This window comes from Coregonus lavaretus, assembly GCF_964263955.1.
Source record: "Coregonus lavaretus genome assembly, chromosome: 27".
NCBI lineage: Eukaryota > Metazoa > Chordata > Actinopteri > Salmoniformes > Salmonidae > Coregonus > Coregonus lavaretus.
This window is the reverse complement of record NC_140014.1, coordinates 45,165,609-45,182,567: the sequence shown is the minus strand read 5'-3', so window position 1 is coordinate 45,182,567 and position 16,959 is coordinate 45,165,609. Positions and strand designations below refer to the sequence as shown.

The 16,959-nt window shown below is 45.5% G+C and overlaps 1 protein-coding gene across 1 annotated transcript in view; it reads left to right on the top strand.

Annotated features, from left to right (window-relative positions):
- Window positions 1–16,959, top strand: part of LOC311103048 (attractin-like) — a 92,855-nt gene that overhangs the window by 34,007 nt on the left and 41,889 nt on the right. The window contains exons 3-4 of the mRNA XM_084144552.1: window positions 11,194–11,307; window positions 16,254–16,382. Of these exons, the coding sequence (XP_084000678.1) occupies window positions 11,194–11,307; window positions 16,254–16,382 (243 nt within the window). The remainder of the gene's footprint in view (window positions 1–11,193; window positions 11,308–16,253; window positions 16,383–16,959) is intronic.

Genomic DNA, 16,959 nt, shown 5'->3' with positions numbered 1-16,959 from the left:
AGGGAGAGAGGGAGAGAGGGAGAGGACTGGGGACAGCCAGGAGTCATCAGGCCAGGTAGTCCTGAGGCATGGTCCTAGGGCTCAGGTCCTCCGGGATGAGAGGGAGAGAGGGAGAGGACTGGGGACAGCCAGGAGTCATCAGGCCAGGTAGTCCTGAGGCATGGTCCTAGGGCTCAGGTCCTCTGGGAGGAGAGGGGGAGAGACAGCCAGGAGTCATCAGGCCAGGTAGTCCTGAGGCATGGTCCTAGGGCTCAGGTCCTCCAGGAGGGGAGGGAGAGAGGGAGAGGACTGGGGACAGCCAGGAGTCATCAGGCCAGGTAGTCCTGAGGCATGGTCCTAGGGCTCAGGTCCTCCAGGAGGGGAGGGAGAGAGGGAGAGGACTGGGGACAGCCAGGAGTCATCAGGCCAGGTAGTCCTGAGGCATGGTCCTAGGGCTCAGGTCCTCTGGGAGAGGGAGAGAGGGAGAGGACTGGGGACAGCCAGGAGTCATCAGGCCAGGTGGTCCTGAGGCATGGTCCTAGGGCTCAGGTCCTCTGGGAGGAGAGGGGGAGAGACAGCCAGGAGTCATCAGGCCAGGTAGTCCTGAGGCATGGTCCTAGGGCTCAGGTCCTCCAGGAGGGGAGGGAGAGAGGGAGAGGACTGGGGACAGCCAGGAGTCATCAGGCCAGGTAGTCCTGAGGCATGGTCCTAGGGCTCAGGTCCTCTGGGAGAGGGAGAGAGGGAGAGGACTGGGGACAGCCAGGAGTCATCAGGCCAGGTGGTCCTGAGGCATGGTCCTAGGGCTCAGGTCCTCTGGGAGGAGAGGGGGAGAGACAGCCAGGAGTCATCAGGCCAGGTAGTCCTGAGGCAGGGTCCTCCAGGAGGGGAGGGAGAGAGGGAGAGAGGGAGGGGAGGGAGAGCGTGTTGCTTGTATAAATCAAGAGGAATAGAAGAACCATGAATATGTTAGCTACATGAAGTAGCTAGATTTAAGGATCTCCTAGGAAACACTTATCAACACTTTGGTTCCTACTCTGTCACAATAACTTCTCCCTGGCATTTTCATTGGTTGTCATGTCAAACAACGCTGTATTCAAAGTGTCCACTATTATATTCTTACTATAGAATTAGAATAATCATTCTATTTCCATGATGTCATCAGTTCACCCAAGTGTTTTGCTCAAAATCGCAAGTCAAATCGCAATTACAACATTTGGTAAAAAATAAGGCCTAGATCGTTTGCCCATATCGTGCAGCCCTATGTGTGTACATGATCTCCAATGAGTGCAAACATTTATGAAAATTCAGATGTTTATGGGGGGGGTTAATTGAACAGTATAAAACAATCAGAATGGAGAAAGACCCTTGACTTTTTCCACATTATGTTACGTTAGTCTTAATCTAAAATTGATTAAATTGTTTAGTTTTTCTCATCAGTCTACACACAATACCCCGTAATGACAAAGCAAAAATAGGTTTTTAGAAATGTTTGCTAATTTTATAAAAATACAAAAAACTGAAATATCACATTTACATAAGGACTGAGATCCTTTTCTCAGTGCTTTGTTGAAGCACCTTTGGCAGCGATTACAGCCTCGGGTCTTCTTGGGAATGACGCTACAAGCTTGGCACACCTGTATTTGGGGAGTTTCTCCCATTTCTTCTCTGCAGATCCTCTCTGCAGATCCTATTCAGACCACTTCCCTTTTTCCACATTTTGTTACGTTACAGCCTTATTCTAAAATGTATTAAATAAAACATTTCCCTCATCAATACCCCATAATGACGAAGCAAAAACAGGTTTTTATACATTTTTGTAAATGTATATATGTTACGTTCTCCCCTCGGGTGTAGTTCGTCTGAGGAGACGTAAATGCCTGGGCCTGCGCACACAGGGTAAACTAGATGAATGGGGAAGAAATGTGGGGTGTAATGAACTAAAATAACCAGACAACAACCAGATCTCAAGCTTAGCCCTCGGGGGACGTTTAGTAAGGTACTTAAACAAAATAAACAACACCCATAAAGAAACAACAAATCAATCAAATAAACCAGGGAAGGTAAGAGAAGGGAATATTTGGGAACGGGGTCCAATTAATGAAAATAAACAAAAGGTCCCTCCTCTTCTACACACCTAAACCTTCCTATCACACTCTAAGCCTAACCCACTTTCCTACCTGTTACCACAAATACAGGGGTGACACCCGCCCGGCTAACCTAGTGTGTAAAACAATGGGTTATCTACGTGTGAATGTACACCCATGGGCAGAACTACCTTTCCCTTCTCCAGGACCCAGGTAGGGTGGAGTACATCAGGAGAACAGGCTGGAACACAAACAAAGATGATAAATTAACAGCCAAATAACAAGTGTCCTCTCCCCTCTTCTTCGAGCTCACACGGCAAACAGGTATACTCTCGTCAATCAGCTACAGCTGCCAGGACTCTGGACCGAAGCCACGCCCACCATCGTCAGCTGCAACTCAGCACACCTGTAATGCCCAGAACACACAAACACACTACACAGGGAAATGGGGAGAAAGAAAAACACGTCACACGTAACAATATATATATAAAAAAAAAGATACCTTATTTATTTAAAAAAAAAAAAAACTGTAAAACCTTATTTACATAAGTATTCAGACACTTTGCTATGAGACTTGAAATTGAGCTCAGGTGCATCCTGTTTCCATTGATCATCCTTGATGTTTCTACAACTTGATTGGAGTCCACCTGTGGTAAATTCAATTGATTGGACATGATTTGGAAAGGCACACACCTGTCTATATAAGGTCCCACAGTTGACAGTGCATGTCATAGCAAAAACCAAGCCATGAGGTCGACGGAATTATCCGTAGAGCTCAGAGACAGGATTGTGTCGAGGCACAGATCTGGGGAAGGGTACCAAAAAATGTCTGCAGCATTGAAGGTCCCCAAGAACACAGTGCCCTCCATCATTCTTAAATGGAAGAAGTTTGGAACCACCAAGACTCTTCCTAGAGCTGGCCGCCCAGCCAAACTGAGCAATCAGGGGAGAAGGGCCTTGGTCAGGGAGGTGACCAAGAACCCGATGGTCACTCTGACAGAGCTCCAGAGTTCCTCTGTGGAGATGGGAAAACCTTCCAGAAGGACAACCATCTCTGCAGCACCTCCATCAATCAGGCCTTTATAGTAGAGTGGCCAGACGGAAGTCACTCCTCAGTAAAAGGCACATGACAGCCCGCTTGGAGTTTGCCAAAAGGCACCTAAAGGACTCTGACCATGAGAAACAAGATTCTCTGGTCTGAAACCAAGATTGAACTCTTTGGCCTGAATGCCAAGCGTCACGTCTGGAGGAAACCTGGCACCATCCCTATGGTGAAGCATGGTGGTGGCAGCATCATATTGTGGGAATGTTTTTCAGCAGCAGGGACTGGGAGACTAGTCAGGATCAAGGCAAAGATGAACGGCGCAAAGTACAGAGAGATCCTTGATGAAAACCTGCTTCTGAGCGCTCAAACTCAGACTGGGGCGAAGTTTCACCTTCCAACAGGATAACGACCCTAAGCACACAGCCAAGACAACACAGGAGTGGCTTCGGGACAAGTCTCTGAATGTACCTTGAGTGGCCCATCCAGATCCTGGACTTGAACCCAATCGAACATCTCTGGAGTGACCTAAAAATAGCTGTGCAGCGACGCTCCCCATCCAACCTGACAGAGCTTGAGAGGATCTGCAGAGAAGAATGGGAGAAACTCCCATAATACAGGTGTGCCAAGTTTCTAGCGTCATACCCAAGAAGACTTGAGAATGTAATCGCTGCCAAAGGCGCTTCAACAAAGTACTGAGTTTAAAGGGTCTGAATACTTATGTAAATGTAATTATTACATTTTTAATTGTTAATAAATGTGCAAACATTTCTAAAAACCAGTTTTTTGCTTTGTCATTATGTGGTATTGTGTGTGTGTGTGGATTGATGAAAAAAACAATTTAATCCATTTTAAGATAAGGCTGTAATGTAACAAAAAGTGAAAAAAGTCAAGGGGTCTGAATACTTTCCGAATGCACTGTATTTTGGCCGTATCGCCCAGCCGTACCCCCATCAAAGTTGCCCATCCCTGGTGTACGTACACTTATCAGCATACATTTATCAGGACTTGGATTCAACCCACTATTTCATGTTCTGAATGCATCCAAATCCCAAGAATGTTGAGAAAAATGAAGTGATACATTTATAATTTAATAATCCATGTAGACATCTGCTTGTTCTGCTGTATGAAGAGAATGACACCCTATTCCCTACATAGTACACTACTATAGACCAGAGAATGGCACCCTATTCCCTATATAGTGCACTACTTTAGACCAGAGAATGGCACCCTATTCCCTATATAGTGCACTACTTTAGACCAGAGAATGGCACCCTATTCCCTATATAGTGCACTACTTTAGACCAGAGAATGGCACCCTATTCCCTATATAGTGCACTACTTTAGACCAGAGAATGGCACCCTATTCCCTATATAGTGCACTACTTTAGACCAGAGAATGGCACCCTATTCCCTATATAGTGCACTACTTTAGACCCGAGAATGGCACCCTATTCCCTATATAGTGCACTACTTTAGACCAGAGAATGGCACCCTATTCCCTATATAGTGCACTACTTTAGACCAGAGAATGGCACCCTATTCCCTATATAGTGCACTACTTTAGACCAGAGAATGGCACCCTATTCCCTATATAGTGCACTACTTTAGACCAGAGAATGGTGCCCTATTCCCTATATAGTGCACTACTTTAGACCAGAGAATAGCACCCTATTCCCTATATAGTGCACTACTTTAGACCAGAGAATGGCACCCTATTCCCTATATAGTGCACTACTTTAGACCAGAGAATGGCACCCTATTCCCTATATAGTGCACTACTTTAGACCAGAGAATGGCACCCTATTCCCTATATAGTGCACTACTTTAGACCAGAGAATGGCACCCTATTCCCTATATAGTGCACTACTTTAGACCAGAGAATGGCACCCTATTCCCTATATAGTGCACTACTTTAGACCAGAGAATGGCACCCTATTCCCTATATAGTGCACTACTTTAGACCAGAGAATGGCACCCTATTCCCTATATAGTGCACTACTTTAGACCAGAGAATGGCACCCTATTCCCTATATAGTGCACTACTTTAGACCAGAGAATGGCACCCTATTCCCTATATAGTGCACTACTTTAGACCAGAGAATGGGACCCTATTCCCTATATAGTGCACTACTTTAGACCAGAGAATGGCACCCTATTCCCTATATAGTGCACTACTTTAGACCAGAGAATGGGACCCTATTCCCTATATAGTGCACTACTTTAGACCAGAGAATGGAACCCTATTCCCTACATAGTGCACTACTTTAGACCAGAGAATGGCACCCTATTCCCTACATAGTACACTACTTTAGACCAGAGAATGGGACCCTATTCCCTATATAGTGCACTACTTTAGACCAGAGAATGGAACCCTATTCCCTATATAGTGCACTACTTTAGACCAGAGAATGGCACCCTATTCCCTATATAGTGCACTACTTTAGACCAGAGAATGGCACCCTATTCCCTATATAGTGCACTACTTTAGACCAGAGAATGGCACCCTATTCCCTATATAGTGCACTACTTTAGACCAGAGAATGGGACCCTATTCCCTATATAGTGCACTACTTTAGACCAGAGAATGGAACCCTATTCCCTATATAGTGCACTACTTTAGACCAGAGAATGGCACCCTATTCCCTATATAGTGCACTACTTTAGACCAGAGAATGGCACCCTATTCCCTATATAGTGCACTACTTTAGACCAGAGAATGGCACCCTATTCCCTATATAGTGCACTACTTTAGACCAGAGAATGGGACCCTATTCCCTATATAGTGCACTACTTTAGACCAGAGAATGGAACCCTATTCCCTACATAGTGCACTACTTTAGACCAGAGAATGGCACCCTATTCCCTACATAGTACACTACTTTAGACCAGAGAATGGGACCCTATTCCCTATATAGTGCACTACTTTAGACCAGAGAATGGAACCCTATTCCCTATATAGTGCACTACTTTAGACCAGAGAATGGCACCCTATTCCCTATATAGTGCACTACTTTAGACCAGGGAATTTAGGGCTCTGGTCTAAAGTAGTGCACTATATAGGGAATAGGGTGCCATTCTCTGGTCTAAAGTAGTGCACTATATAGGGAATAGGGTTCCATATAGGATGTATCTTTTAGAACAACCCCAGTGACCTCCAACCCCAGTGACCTCCAACCCCAGTGACCTCCAACCCCAGTGACCTCCAACCCCAGTGACCTCCAACACCGGGCATCTGGTGAGCAGACAAAAAGGCGTGATTGTGGTTTTAATAGGCAACATAAGATATCCGTGACCATATACAGATAATAAAGTTTAAAATATTTATCTTGTGAGAACAAATGTCTCTTTGACCCTTCTGCCTCTGAATGATGTTATTTGCCCAGACAGTTCAACCATGTCCATAGGTTTAGCCAGTGTTGTGTTCGAGACCACCTAACGCGAGACCGATCCAAGACCGGATCAAATCGAGGCAGAGTCAAGACCGAGACCAGAAAAATGCGAGTCAATTCAAGACCACGTTTTCATACATTTGTAGAATGTTTGGGAATTACTTATACTAAGGCATTTGTGACAATTCTATAGCAATATAGAGTGGGAAAGCGGACACTGCAGTGGCGCAGTGGTCTAAGGCACTGCATCGCAGTGCTAACTGTGCCACTAGAGATTGGGTTGTGGGTTCGATTCCCACGGGGGGCCAGTATAAAAAAAATATGTATTCACTAACTGTAAGTCGCTCTGGATAAGAGCGTCTGCTAAATGACTAAAAATGTAAAAAAATGTAAAAATGTAAATAAAATCTAATAAAAACATCTGTCTTGTCCAGGACCAGAGACTGGTGCACTATAGCCAATCAGAGCTATAGTAGGCCTTAATACAAACAAGCCATTTGCCACATGGGCCTGCCATCATTCACTTTGAACTGGACTGTGTGTTTACAGGCAGTAGCAACAGAGCGACTTTAGATCATTAAAACGCTTTCGCCAAAAGCCACAAAATACACCTGAATGGATTTCTGCAAATATGGAAATACCACGGGAGTCCTCTTACATTTGGGAACTTCACAGTCCTATTGATCAAACAACCATGAAAAGGTAGGCTCTCTCTCCCTCAGTGATGCACATCAACAACAACAAGATATACAACTAATGCTAGCCAGAGCAAGAGGAGCTAAAATCTAATGAAGGAACATTAGATAAACCCTCTCAAACTTTTTCAGCTAGTTGGCCGTCAAAATTGCACTGATAAACGATGGGGAATTGTAGCCTGCTCGTCCTTCTGCAGCTTGCATGCCAATGCATGCTTGTCCCAACCAAGCACCCAAGCTAACTGGCTGAAGTTGACTAGCTTGCTAGCTAGCTACTTCCAGACACAAATGAGAGAACACCTCACTCTGACCATTTTACTCACCCTAGCAGAGCTGGTTAGGCTGTTTTCATGTTATTTAGAGCGTTCTTGACTAACTATTACCTTTTTTTGCCTACGTTTACTGACACCGGCCATATTCAGTGGGTGTTGTATGTTCGTAAATTCATCAGTTGTTCTGCGCTCTGGCACACTCAGACGAGAGTGCTTTGAAATCGGAGTAATAGCCAGAGTGAATTTGTGAACCCAAGAGATATGCTAACTAACTGGATAACAGTTGTTCAAGTTCTTGCTAGCTAACCAAATGACACCTGCATCTCTAGCGGTGTATAGCCACCGTAAAACGATATGAGGGGAAAAGTCAGTCACTCACCCACTCCTCCAATGGCATGACATGACATCCTCCTAGCAGATAGCTAGCTAGCTATCTAGCTAACGTTAGGCTCCGTATTTTTAGCTTGCTACATAAATAGACAGGCTAGCCTGTTAGCCACGTTATGACTGACCTGTGATCATTGCCCTTGCTAGTTTGATTGTATTGACATTCCCAGCCTTAGTTACATTCTTCAGTTTTTGTCCAGAATATTGAGTCATTGAAACTGAAACAGTGCATCCTGAATGAAGGCAGGAAACAATGTACCAGGCCAGCTGTGATTTACAACCTGATAGCAATATTTTTGGGACTACCAAGAAATGTATTGGTGAATTATATTAATCATGTATTGAACTGCATCCATCTATTCTGCCAACAATGCCTTAGTGTACGTCATGGAACGTTGAGTCAAATAGAACCTATTTTTAAAACATCTTATAAAGTTGGTTTTGTAGCATAAACTGGGAATTTTATATTTTTCACTGATATTATGATTGTCTGTTTGTTTCATATCTGCAAAGTAGTTAAAACGCTGTCAGTTCCACTTTAAACTTTAGGTCACTGGTTTCTTTGTGTGCTAAACGTTAAATGTTTGTTGCAATGGGAAGTAATAGTTGTACATTTCGATTGGGAAATGCTTAATGGTTGTGTTTTTGTATTCTTATGATTGGGACCTACTGGCTTATTATGTCAGAGTTGATGGACTGCTTATCCTTTAACATCATGCTGTGTGACTGCTTATCCTTTAACATCATACTGTGTGACTGCTTATCCTTTAACATCATGCTGTGTGACTGCTTATCCTTTAACATCATGCTGTGTGACTGCTTATCCTTTAACATCATGCTGTGTGACTGCTTATCCTTTAACATCATGCTGTGTGACTGCTTATCCTTTAATATCATGCTGTGTGACTGCTTATCCTTTAACATCATGCTGTGTGACTACTTATCCTTTAACATCATGCTGTGTGACTGCTTATCCTTTAACATCATGCTGTGTGACTGCTTATCCTTTAACATCATGCTGTGTGACTGCTTATCCTTTAACATCCTGCTGTGTGACTGCTTATCCTTTAACATCATGCTGTGTGACTGCTTATCCTTTAACATCATGCTGTGTGACTGCTTATCCTTTAACATCATGCTGTGTGACTGCTTATCCTTTAACATCATGCTGTGTGACTGCTTATCCTTTAACATCATGCTGTGTGACTGCTTATCCTTTAACATCATGCTGTGTGACTGCTTATCCTTTAACATCATGCTGTGTGACTGCTTATCCTTTAACATCATGCTGTGTGACTGCTTATCCTTTAACATCATGCTGTGTGACTGCTTATCCTTTAACATCATGCTGTGTGACTGCTTATCCTTTAACATCATGCTGTGTGACTGCTTATCCTTTAACATCATGCTGTGTGACTGCTTATCCTTTAACATCATGCTGTGTGACTGCTTATCCTTTAACATCATGCTGTGTGACTGCTTATCCTTTAACATCATGCTGTGTGACTGTTTATCCTTTAACGTCATGCTGTGTGTGACTGCTTATCCTTTAACATCATGCTGTGTGACTGCTTATCCTTTAACATCATGCTGTGTGACTGCTTATCCTTTAACATCATGCTGTGTGACTGCTTATCCTTTAACATCATGCTGTGTGACTGCTTATCCTTTAACATCATGCTGTGTGACTGCTTATCCTTTAACATCATGCTGTGTGACTGCTTATCCTTTAACATCATGCTGTGTGACTGCTCATCCTTTAACATCATGCTGTGTGGCTGCTGTCTTTCCATCAGCCCTATCCAGTGGTGTAGTCTTTCCATCAGCCCTATCCAGTGGTGTAGTCTTTCCAGCAGCCCTATCCAGTGGTGTAGTCTTTCCATCAGCCCTATCCAGTGGTGTAGTCTTTCCATCAGCCTGGCAAAGCGGTTTTATGCGCTGACCGAATATTTGGCCTGGCAAAGCGGTTTTATGCGCTGACTGAATATTTGGCCTGGCAAAGCGGTTTTATGCGCTGACTGAATATTTGGCCTGGCAAAGCGGTTTTATGCGCTGACCGAATATTTGGCCTGGCAAAGCGGTTTTATGCGCTGACTGAATATTTGGCCTGGCAAAGCGGTTTTATGCGCTGACTGAATATTTGGCCTGGCAAAGCGGTTTTATGCGCTGACTGAATATTTGGCCTGGCAAAGCGGTTTTATGCGCTGACTGAATATTTGGCCTGGCAAAGCGGTTTTATGCGCTGACTGAATGGAAGCTGATAATGATGAGATTTTTACTCCGCTGGTCTGACACCGAGACAAGACCGAGACACTCAATATGTCGTCTCGAGACCGGACTTGTATACTACAACACTAGGTTTATCTAGCCAGACACTGTTCAACCATGTCCAGGTTTATCTAACCAGACACGGTTCAACCATGTCCAGGTTTATCTAGCCAGACACGGTTCAACCATGTCCAGGTTTATCTAACCAGACACGGTTCAACCATGTCCAGGTTTATCTAACCAGACACGGTTCAACCATGTCCAGGTTTATCTAACCAGACACGGTTCAACCATGTCCAGGTTTATCTAGCCAGACACGGTTCAACCATGTCCAGGTTTATCTAACCAGACACGGTTCAACCATGTCCAGGTTTATTTAGCCAGACACTGTTCAACCATGTCCATAGGTTTATCTAACCAGACACTGTTCAACCATGTCCATAGGTTTATCTAACCAGACACTGTTCAACCATGTCCAGTTTTATCTAACCAGACACGGTTCAACCATGTCCATAGGTTTATCTAACCAGACACTGTTCAACCATGTCCAGGTTTATTTAGCCAGACACTGTTCAACCATGTCCAGGTTTATCTAACCAGACACGGTTCAACCATGTCCATAGGTTTATCTAACCAGACACTGTTCAACCATGTCCAGGTTTATCTAACCAGACACGGTTCAACCATGTCCATAGGTTTATCTAACCAGACACTGTTCAACCATGTCCAGGTTTATTTAGCCAGACACTGTTCAACCATGTCCAGGTTTATCTAGCTGCCCCCAGACCAGAGTTTGTCCATGTTTAGTTGAACTCTAGGCTAATCGTTTTTTCCAACAGCATCCTAACTGTGTTCTGTCTCGGTCCTGCAGGCCCGACAGCATCCTAACTGTGTTCTGTCTCGGTCCTGCAGGCCCGACAGCATCCTAACTGTGTTCTGTCTCGGTCCTGCAGGCCCGACAGCATCCTAACTGTTCTGTCTCGGTCCTGCAGACCCAACAGCATCCTAACTGTGTTCTGTCTCGGTCCTGCAGGCCCAACAGCATCCTAACTGTGTTCTGTCTCGGTCCTGCAGGCCCGACAGCATCCTCAGACTGAGGTTGGACCACTTTGCTACGGAGTGCAGCTGGGACCACCTGTATGTCTACGATGGGGACTCTATCTACACCCCTCTACTGGCTGCCTTCAGGTGGGTACAGGGAGGACGGGGGTGGTGATGGGTACAGGGAGGACGGGGGTGGTGATGGGTACAGGGAGGACGGGGGTGGTGATGAGCTGTGTAGGGGGGGTGGTGGTGAGCTGTGTAGGGGGGGTGGTGGTGGTGAGCTGTGTGGGGGGGTGGTGAGCTGTGTAGGGGGGGTGGGGGTGGTGAGCTGTGTAGGGGGGGTGGTGGGGGGGGGGGGGGTGGTGAGCTAATATGGTGTCCATATAATAGACCTATGAGAAGAGACACTAATATAATATGATGTTGTCCCGTGTAGCTCAGTTGGTAGAGCAGGGCTCAGTTGGTAGAGCAGGGCTCAGTTGGTAGAGCAGGGCCCAGTTGGTAGAGCAGGGTTCAGTTGGTAGAGCAGGGCCCAGTTGGTAGAGCAGGGTTCAGTTGGTAGAGCAGGGCCCAGTTGGTAGAGCAGGGCCCAGTTGGTAGAGCAGGGCTCAGTTGGTAGAGCAGGGCCCAGTTGGTAGAGCAGGGCTCAGTTGGTAGAGCAGGGCCCAGTTGGTAGAGCAGGGCCCAGTTGGTAGAGCAGGGCCCAGTTGGTAGAGCAGGGCTCAGTTGGTAGAGCAGGGCTCAGTTGGTAGAGCAGGGCTCAGTTGGTAGATCAGGGCTCAGTTGGTAGAGCAGGGCTCAGTTGGTAGAGCAGGGCTCAGTTGGTAGAGCATGGCCCAGTTGGTAGAGCAGGGCTCAGTTGGTAGAGCAGGGCTCAGTAGGTAGAGCATGGCATTTGCAACGCCAGGGTTGTGGGTTCGATTCCCACGGGGGGCCAGTATGACACAAAAAAAAGTATGCACTCACTTAACTGTAAGTCGCTCTGGATAAGAGCGTCTGCTAAATGACTAAAAATGTAAAATAATAGACCTATGAGAAGAGGAGACACTAATATGATGTTGTCCATATAATAGACCTATGAGAAGAGGAGACACTAATATGATGTTGTCCATATAATAGACCTATGAGAAGAGGAGACACTAATATGATGTTGTCCATATAATAGACCTATGAGAAGAGGAGACACTAATATGATATGATGTTTAAGTAGCACCGACCAAACAATGATAAATAGTGAATACGTGCAGTCACTCACCTGGGATATTGTCGATGCTCCACTGCAGAACACCTTTATGTACTTCAGGAAATTCAGACTTTATCCCATCAATCACAATGGCTGTCACTAAGATAATCATGAAACCATGAACAGGCGTCAGAGCTCAGGCCTATCGAGGACAACTTATTCAATAAAATAATCAACAGTATCAAAAGCTTTTGTATTCTCACATCTCTAACACAACCAACTGGGCAATGATCTTAGGCGAAGACACCAGTAGAAACATATTTCTCTGGTGTATTCGTTAAAATAAGGTCAATCAGAGAGGACTTTAAAGGATCTCTAGTGTTGGGCCGTGTAGGATTAGTCACCAGCTGGGTTAGGTTTAGATCAGTACACTTGTCTTTTAGATTGTCTGAAGGCTGCATTTCCCAATCAGAATTTAGGTCACCCATGATAATAACTTCTGATTTAAAATAAGAAAACAACAAACTACTTAACTCCTCGAGTGCACAAAGGTTAGCCGAGGGAGGACAGTTATGGATCCATTTTTCCCCAAACAGCTTAAAGATGGTAGCAAAAAAAATAATTAGAATGGATTTCATTAAAAAGACAGAGAAATAATATTTTATAAGAATGGCCACTCCTCCACATCTACCCTGTCAGTTCTGAACACATTATAACCCTCAATACTAATATCAGAGTCCAGAAGGGATCCAGCTCGGGGGGCTGGAGCCCCAGATATCCTGATGTGAGAGGGATCCCGGCGGTGTGAGAGGGATCCCGGCGGTGTGAGAGGGATCCCGGCGGTGTGAGAGGGATCCCGGCGGTGTGAGAGGGATCCCGGCGGGTACAGGCCTGGTAGAAACCCCCTGAGCTGGATCCTCATGGTAGAGGATGAAGGAGCAGTAATCTCTGGAAGCAGGAAGCCAAGACTGTTGGTCAGCAGTACGGGATCCCCCAAAGCCATTTCAGCCCCATTCACCAAAAGGGGGTTGGGTAGGAGGGGAGGGGAGGCGTCTCTGCAGGGCAGCCCTGTCCAGGCAGTCAGAGAGCGGCGACACGATGGCGAAGCTGAGGAGTGGAAAAGGGAAAGGTCTTAGAGTGGGACCTATCCAAGATATGCTCCAATGTCTCAATTTGCTTACTGTGGATGTCCAGCTCAGACATACTGTACGTTCCTCAATAAGCTGACCGTTTCCACATTGGACATTTGTCCTGTCAATATTGTCCTGGAACTGTGCAAAATACAGTGCATTCGGAAAGTATTCAGACCCCTTTACTTTTTCCACATTTTGTTACGTTACAGCCTTATTGTAAAATTGATTAAATTGTTTTGTATCCTCATCAATACCCCATAATGACAAAGCGAAAACAGGTTTTTATAATTTTTTGCGAATTTATATAAAATAAAATAAATGAAATATTCCATTTACATAAGTATTCAGACCCTTTACTCAGTACTTTGTTCAAGCACCTTTGGCAGTGATTACAGCCTTGAGTCTTCTTGGGTATGACGCTACAAGCTTGGCACACCTGTATTTGGGGAGTTTCTCCCATTCTTCTCTGCAGATCCTCTCAAGCTCTGTCAGGTTGGATGGGGAGCGTCGCTGCACAGCTATTTTCAGGTCTCTCCAGAGATGTTCGATTGGGTTCGGGCTCTGGCTGGGCCACTCAAGGACATTCAGAGACTTGTCCCGAAGCCACTCCTGTGTTGTCTTGGCTGTGTGCTTAGGGTCGTTGTCCTGTTGGAAGGTGAACCTTCGCCCCAGTCAGAGGTCCTGAGCGCTCTGGAGCAGGTTTTCATCAAGGATCTCTCTGTACTTTGCTCCGTTCATCTTTCCCTCGATCCTGACAAGTCTCCCAGTCCCTGCCGCTGAAAAACATCCCCACAGCATGATGCTGCCACCACCATGCTTCACAGTAGGGATGTTATTGGCCAGGTGATGAGTGGTGCCTGGTTTCCTCCAGATGTGACACTTGGCATTCAGGCCAAAGAGTTCAATCTTGGTTTCATCAGACCAGAGAATCTTGTTTCTCATTGTCTGAGAGTCCTTTAGGTGCCTTTTGGCAAACTCCAAGCGGGCTGTCATGTGCCTTTTACTGAGGAGTGGTGTCCGTCTGGTCACTCTACCATAAAGGCCTGATTTGGTGGAGTGCTGCAGAGATGGTTGTCCTTCTGGAAGGTTCTCCCATCTCCACAGAGGAACTCTGGAGCTCTGTCAAAGTGACCATCGGGATCTTGGTCACCTCCCTGACCAAGGCCCTTCTCCCCCGATTACTCAGTTTGGCCGAGCGGCCAGCTCTAGGAAGTCTTGGTGGTTCCAAACTTCTTCCATTTAAGAATGATGGAGGCCACTGTGTTCTTGGAGACCTTCAATGCTGCCGCCATTTTTTGGTACCCTTCCCTAGATCTGTGCCTCAACACAATCCTGTCTCGGAGCTCTACGGACAATTCCTTCGACCTCATGGCTTGGTTTTTGCTCTGACATGCACTGTCAACTGTGGAACCTTATGTAGACAGGTGTGTGCCTTTCCAAATCATGTCCAATCAATTGAATTTACCACAGATGGACTCCAATCAAGTTGTAGAAACATCCTCAAGGATGTTCAATGGAAACAGGATGCACCTGAGCTCAAATTTGAGTCTCATAGCAAAGGGTCTGAATACTTATGTAAATAAGGTTTTACAGTTGTTTTTTTCAAAAATACATTTGCAATAATAATAAAATAAAAAATAAAATAATGTCTTTGTTTGAATAGTTTCTGAATGCACTGTAGGTGCAGTTCCTACCCGTAGTCTCTGAAGGTGGCAGCCGCCAATCTGGAAAAAGTTGGTTTCCCCGTATGGCGGTAAGTGGTAGATGCCATTTTGGGAAAAGTCATTTAAAAGCCACACAAATAAAATAGGTAGGAATCAGCTAAAAGGCAATCAATCCACACAGTGTGATAGTTAGTTAGGTTGAATCACACAGTTTGTAGAATTCCCACAGGTCTATGCAGCAAGCCAGAACCCAACCACAGACTAGAATCCAGCCAGCACTAGGACCCACAATAAAACACAACCAAGGCACAAAACATGGCCACCATGACAACAGCAAGGAGAGAGCGGTGACTTACTCAAAGCGATTAAATGGTGGGTCCCATGTAGTTTCCCAGTACAGGCCGGTGGAAAGCAAGGAGGGAGGCAAGCGCAGCACCGGGCTGCGGGAGAGTCAAAAGGTCATCCAAGTAGGCTGAACCAAGTGGACTTATTCAAGACACAATGTGAAGTGGAAGGATGAAATCAGCAGATGTCTGATCAGATAACGCCCCAGAGCAGAGGAGGGTGCCCAGATGTCTGATCAGATAACGCCCCAGAGCAGAGGAGGGTGCCCAGGTATATCACAGGAGACAGGTGTCTGATCAGATAATGCCCCAGAGCAGAGGAGGGTGCCCAGATGTCTGATCAGATAACGCCCCAGAGCAGAGTAGGGTGCCCAGGTATATCACAGGAGACAGGTGTCTGATCAGATAACGCCCCAGAGCAGAGGAGGGTCTCCTTAAACTCTGTATTCAATATTGCACTGACGTGTGAGAGATGTGCAGGGGAGGGAGAGTACTCAGTAATGACCTGTTATTCTGGGGTAAGCCAGGAGATGATACCTAAGAATTGACTATCAGAGGCCTGCAGGGGTCGTGATCATAGATATCCGCTCCTCAGTGCGGTCTTCAAAGTACGTTACATATACTGTAATGTTTTGTCAACTTTTTCAACTTGTTTTTAATTGAACATTTATTAACCTGCATGATGTTGCTACAGGAGATGACATATTTACCTGGGTAATGATGAATTATGCAGGGTGTTGATGGGTGTTGTCCGTCCTTGTTGCAGTGGGTTGATAGTTCCTGAGCGCTATGGCAACGAGACGGTTCCGGAGGTGGTGTCACAGTCCGGTTACGCCCTCCTCCACTTCTTCAGCGACGCTGCTTATAACCTGACCGGCTTCAACATCTCATATAGGTAACCCTTAACCCCTGACCTTATAACCTGACTGGCTTCAACATCTCATATAGGTAACCCTTAACCCCTGACCTCTATCCCCTGACCTTATAACCTGACCGGCTTCAACATCTCATATAGGTAACCCTTAACCCCTGACCTTATAACCTGACCTTATAACCTGACTGGCTTCAACATCTCATATAGGTAACCCTTAACCCCTGACCTTATAACCTGACCGGCTTCAACATCTCATATAGGTGACCCTTAACCCCTGACCTTATAACCTGACCGGCTTCAACATCTCATATAGGTAACCCTTAACCCCTGACCTTATAACCTGACCGGCTTCAACATCTCATATAGGTAACCCTTAACCCCTGACCTTATAACCTGACCGGCTTCAACATCTCATATAGGTAACCCTTAACCCCTGACCTTATAACCTGACCGGCTTCAACATCTCATATAGGTAACCCTTAACCCCTGACCTTATAACCTGACCGGGAATTCAACATCTCATATAGGTAACCCTTAACCCCTGACCTTATAACCTGACCGGCTTCAACATCTCATATAGGTAACCCTTAACCCCTGA